The 5,820-nt window shown below is 47.4% G+C and overlaps 1 protein-coding gene across 1 annotated transcript; it reads right to left on the bottom strand.

Annotated features, from left to right (window-relative positions):
* Positions 1–712: 712 nt before the first annotated feature.
* LOC138754293 (calcium/calmodulin-dependent protein kinase II inhibitor 1-like) lies at positions 713–2,585 on the bottom strand. The gene is made up of 2 exons (XM_069918337.1): positions 2,254–2,585; positions 713–1,730 (listed from the first exon to the last, which is right to left on the bottom strand). Exons 1-2 carry the CDS (start codon positions 2,420–2,422, stop codon positions 1,660–1,662), a joined length of 240 nt encoding a protein of 79 aa, XP_069774438.1. The 5' UTR covers positions 2,423–2,585; the 3' UTR covers positions 713–1,659.
* Positions 2,586–5,820: the final 3,235 nt, after the last annotated feature.

Raw genomic sequence — 5,820 nt, 5'->3', positions numbered from 1 at the left:
CAGTACCTCCACAGCGGCAGCAGGTAAGAACTTTGGTGCCTTCTGTACCTTCCACAGGAACATGACAATAAACTCAGTGTCATCATCATGTTGGCAGCTCTGCAATAATTTGCCACTCTCCCTCTCCTTCACACAGGGAGAGGGAGAGAGAAAGAGCGACCAGCACTGCTAAATCTGAGTTTATTAACCCCCATGTTCACCAATTCTACTATCCCCGACCTTCCAGATGTTGAGGCAATGGAGAAGGAGATATAAACCAACCATCTCGGAACTGGCAAAAGGATTATCTTACTCATCCAAATCATAAGACCTGCTCATTAGGGCAAACATGCAACAGAATTTATTAAAATAAATTATGATTCAGTTAACTCTTGGGCCGAATAACGAGGGATGCTTCTCGGGTATTCGTGAGCTGTCCTCCCGGTAATAACGTTATTTGTCACTGGCCCCCTATCATTACTTAACGTGCATGATGCTACAACTGCGATGCGACCAACCTGATGGGTGCAAAGGCGACTTATTTGTACAGCTGGCGTGGATTCTACTCAAGTGATGATCTGTGGACCTCTGCTCACTCGTACGCAATTCGCTTTGCACTCATGCTTTGCATGAATTCATCGTTGACACAAAATTCTCGGACATCAACCAGATGCAAGAAACGCTCCAAATAAATGGTTAACTGCGGCAATGCTGATCCTATTGACACGGACACAGAGACAGAGTCTATATTTTATTATACTTTGTAGTATAGCCCTGGAGAGAGAGAGAGAGAGAGAGAGAGATGCAACGGACATTTTTTACATTCAGAAAAATGTCATATTGAGCTCTATCATTCAAAGTTTCAAAGAAGATCATCGTGGTCCTGAAGCCTCACACGAGGCCTTTTAGACAGGTTCATGCAGAACAATCATTTACCAGTAAGAAAGAAAATTCGTCTTTTAGCATAAAAATCGGCAGCCAAGTAGCATTACTCGATACATTCACCAAGAGCACAGAGAAACAGGGCGCCACGATGGCATTCTCATGGTATTTGGCACAATTGTAACGGCGCTTCACACATTCTAGAAAGTAGATGTCTGCACGGTAACAAAGGGACTCTTATCGTCCGGTAGGATATCGTTTCCACTTTAAATTCAGCAGGCTGCAAGATGATCAACACAGGGAAAAGTCAAGCTTAAATTAAAAATGTTCATTCCTATAAAACGTTTCAACATTCCTCGACGCTGCAATAAAGATTTTACATCCAAAGGTCACGGATTACAGTAATCGCAAGGTAAAGAATGGAAACACGGCGCTCCATTCATAACACAGCCGGGTAGCATCACGATACAAAGGTTTGATTGATGTACAATACAGTGATGTGCTTGCTACTTTCTCCCGCCCCAGTATTTAGCTGCACGCTGGTCTCTGCTTGTCCGCGAGGCACAGGCTTTAAAATGGGGTTAAAACAATGTCCGGAAAGACAACCCTTGACAATAGGAGACTCACCCCATTCCTGGGGGTCTTCCCTTGCCCGCCCTTGTATCTAAGCGTGAAATAGAATAGTTTGCACTTTTAGTAACACGGGTCACAGCTTTTAAAAGTGTCTCAAACTGCTTGGAATTAAACAAGGGGATTGCTTAAAGGTTTGTTGTCGAGCGTATCGATGAGTCTTTCTGTTTAAACACCGGGTGGAGGTTTCTCGCTCATATTTTTCAAAACGTCGTCAATTCTGTCATCTTCGATCACAACTGCAACGCAGAAAAACTTGTCAATTAAAAGCCTCGCCGAGATAGTGGGTGCAAAGGGCAAAAAGACATCGCCCGGTCACGGTGATGTTGGAATCTTCAGCAACTGGATGGAAGGAATCAAGCCTGGAGAAAGGTTGACCGGCCGCTTCTCCCTGTGTTTGCTGCCTCAGCCGCTGAGTTCCTCCAGCGCCCCGTGGTTCGGCGGGTCATTAAACAGCCGCTGGAGTCAAATGTGCTGAAGAAACTCAGCAGGTCATGCAGCACCCATGGAAAAGAGCTGGTCGGGAGGACACATGCATTCAGCCCGAGGAAGTCGGATGAATGGGAGGGATCGAACAGTAGATGGACCCCCTGCGTCCGCCCCACTGATGCACATTTACACCCCCACCCGCGACGAGTCCATGCCGGGATGCTGTTTGAATCTAGTCTGACGGCGGAGAGGACCCGCAAAAGGGCAGGGGGGCTGCGGAGACCCTGAGGAGACGTCCCGGAACCCACCACCCCCCCCCTGACCCGCACCTACCCCGCTTGCTCCTGCCGATCTGGCCCAGTTTAGGGGCTCTCTTGTTCGGAGCCGATGCGAAGAAATTGCTGGTGTCCTGCAGGCGGCAGGTGAAGGGGAGCTGACCCACCTCGGCCCCGTCTCCGTAGTGCGCAATCTTCTCCTCGCTGTAAGGCATTACCTGCGACATGGCGCCGGGATGCACAGCCGGAGCGGAGTGCGGACGGGCAGGAGAAGAGTGCGGGCGGGAATGCAGTCGAACTAGAATACGGGAACAGAGCGGAGCTGGAGATCCGGAGCAGAGTGAGGGAGTGGAGTGCGGAAGCGGAGCTGGAGATCCGGAGTGGAGCTACAGAGCCGGAGCAGAGAGTGATCATGGAGCGGAGCTGCAGATCCGGATTCCGGAATGGAGTGCGGCCGCGGAGCTGGAGATCCGGAGCGGAATGTGGACGCGGAGCGAAGTGTAGGAGCTGGAGATCCGGAGCGGAGTGCAGACGCGAAGTTGTTCAAGGCAACAATGCGACCACTATCTCTGCGGGCGCCCGGCTGCTGCTCACTCACACCGTCCCGGGCTCGGATGGCTCGCGGCGCCCGCTCGCTTTCTCGGGATAGGGGTGGGGTTCCTGTCGTTGCCGGTGATCCGGAGCAGATGCCGCCTGAATGCTGATCGACACAGGGGAAGGAAGGTTGGACCCATCATCTCCAGCTCCCCGGGGAGGGAATTACCTTCCCCAGCTCCGTAAACGTCGGCACGGCTCACCTATGTCCCGCGTTGGCTCAGCTGGCCGAGGTCGACGGGGCAGATGGCTCACTCCACCACACAGTCGTGGTGCAAGTCTCCATTCCCTCCACAGAGGCTGCTCGACCCTCCGAGATGTTATGTCTCCATTGGTAGAAAACAAAAACGTATGCGAAAAGCATGGTTGCAGTAAAAGCTCAAAACTGGAGGAACTCAGCGGGTCAAACAGTGTCCTTCATGTAACAAAGGTAAAGATGTATGGCCAACGTTTCGAGCTTGAGCCCTTCATCAAGGTATGAGCAAAATATAGATAGGCGCCCGAACTCATACCTTGATGAAGGCCTCAAGCCCGAAACGTTGGTTATTAATAGAACCATAGAAAACTACAGCACTAGTTTGTGCCAAAACATCATTCCACTCGTCCCACTGAGATGAATCCATTCCATAACCCCCCCCACCCCACCCCGACCTCTCCCATCCATGTAACTATCCAATTTATTCTTAAAACTTAAGAGTGAGCCTGCATCAGCTCTTTTCACACTCCCACCACTCTTGAGTGGTTGTTCCCCCTAAACTTCTCCCCTCTCATATTTTTCTCTTCCTATCTAAGTGGAAAGAGCCTTCTTGCATTTAGTGTCTATTCCCCTCATAATTTTGTAAACTATCAAATCTCCCCTCATTCTTCAACGTTCTAAGGAATAAAGTCCCAACCTGTTTAATTTTTTCCCTGTAACTCAACTCCTGAAGACCAGCAACATTCTAGTAAATTTTCTCTGCACTCTTTCATCTACTGATATCCTTCCAGTAGCTAGGTGACCAGAACTGTACACAATACTCCAAATTTGGCCTCACCAATGTCTTATACAACATCACCATAACATCCCAACTCTTGTACTCAATACTTTTATTTATGAAGGCCAAGAGGCCAAAAGCTTTCTTGACAACCCTGTCTACATGTGACGCCACTTTCAGGGAATTATGTACTTGTATCCCAGATCCCTTTATTCCTCCTCACTCCTCAGTGCCCTACCATTTACTATGTGTATCCTACCTTGGTTTAATCCTTCCAAACTGCCACACTTCAATTGTCTGTATTATATTCCATCTGCCACTTTCTGTCCCATTTTTTCAGTTGGTCCAGATCCTCCTGCAATCTTTGAGAGCCTTCCTCGCTGTCCGCAACGCCTCCAATCTTAGTGTCATCAGCAAACCTGCTGATCCAATTTCCCACATTATCATCCAGATCATTGATATGGACATCAAACAACAATGGTCCCAGCACCAATCCCTGAGGCCACGCCACTAATCACAGGCCTCCAGTCTGAGAAGCAATCATCCACTACCACCTCAGTCTTCTCCCATTCATCCAGTTTACAACCTCTCCATGGACACCTAGTGTCTGAACTTCTGAACTAACCTCCTATTTGGGACGTTGTAAAAGGCCTTACTAAAGTCCATGTCGACAACATCCACAGCCTTTTCTTCATCTACTTTCTTGGTAATTTCCTCAAAAATCTTTTAACACGACCTACCACACAGAAAGCCGTGCTGACTATCCTTAATCACCCCTTGGCTGTCCAAATGCTTGTATATCCTATCTCTCAAAACACCCTCCAATAATTTACCTACTACTGACTTCAGCCTCACTGGCCTGTAATTTCCTGGTTTACTTTTGGAGCCTTTTTTAAACAATGGAACAACATGAGCTACCCTCCAATATCTTTGCTATATAAAGTACACTGTTTGACCTGCTGAATCTTTCTGGCTTTGTGTTTTTACTTTTTATGTCTGCATTGATATTGACACAGAGAATTACTGCGCTAGTTTCTGCGTCACAACCCAACAGATGCACTACACGGGACGGATCATGTGAAGCTCATGGGCACTTTGTTAAATCTCGATGTGGGTAGTGGCTCCAACCCTGAGCCCCTGACGGGGCTACAACTCTATTCATCACCCTCCCCTCGCCCGTCAACATGGCTCAGGAGACTGGTGTGAGTTTTGACACAACAATATTGCGGGATGGTCAATAGTACTGTCTTCAAAGGGCAAATAAAAAAATGAAGGGATTAACAGTCACCGACTGAAATCCTGATTGCTTCTCTCTCTATAGCTGTTGCCCAGCCTGCTAGTTCTAGTAATGTTTTGTATGAAAAAGTTTTATTTATAAACAAAGTACCGTTTGGCTGCAGCAACTAGGAATATCAGTGCATATACACATTGTACGAAGTGAATTTACCCATTATTTAAGAATTACTGGAGGAATTCAGCAAGTCACACAGCATCCATGGATAGGAATCAAGTTTCTGGCTGTGAATCCTTTATTAAGATCTGAAATGCTGACTTTCCATGTCTACCCATGGATGTTGTCGGTCCTGCTAAGTTTCACCACCAATTCTTTGCCTGAGATTCCAACCTCTGCAGCTTTAGTTTTTCATTATCTAGTTCCCCACACATTTCTCTTCATCTCCCTCTTATATGAGCTATTCCTTATTATGAATCTGCGCCTGTTTTAGACTCAAGGGGAGCATCTGCTTACACCCAGTCTGTCAGGCCTGTTAAAGATTTGTGTAAGTTTCAATGAGACCTACTCTCATTTTCCTGGTGCAATTTGGATGCCTGGAGGTCAGGTTCACACTGCTGAATCACCGGAAGTGTGGCTATGAGGGTTAGAGGCAGCTACCTGGAATGAGGCAATGGTATCCAGAAACACTCAATGTCTGTGAAGAATCTCTCTTTTGCTCCTTTCATTGTTTTAATAAAACCTCTGGACTAAAGTCTTCATCGAGGGATCAGCAGTGGAGAGGGTCATGAACTTCAAATTCCTGCATGTCAACAACTCTGAAGAT

The sequence above is a fragment of the Narcine bancroftii genome, chromosome 2, assembly GCF_036971445.1.
Source record: "Narcine bancroftii isolate sNarBan1 chromosome 2, sNarBan1.hap1, whole genome shotgun sequence".
NCBI classification, from domain to species: Eukaryota; Metazoa; Chordata; class Chondrichthyes; order Torpediniformes; family Narcinidae; genus Narcine; species Narcine bancroftii.
This window is presented reverse-complemented; position numbering and strand designations above follow the sequence as displayed.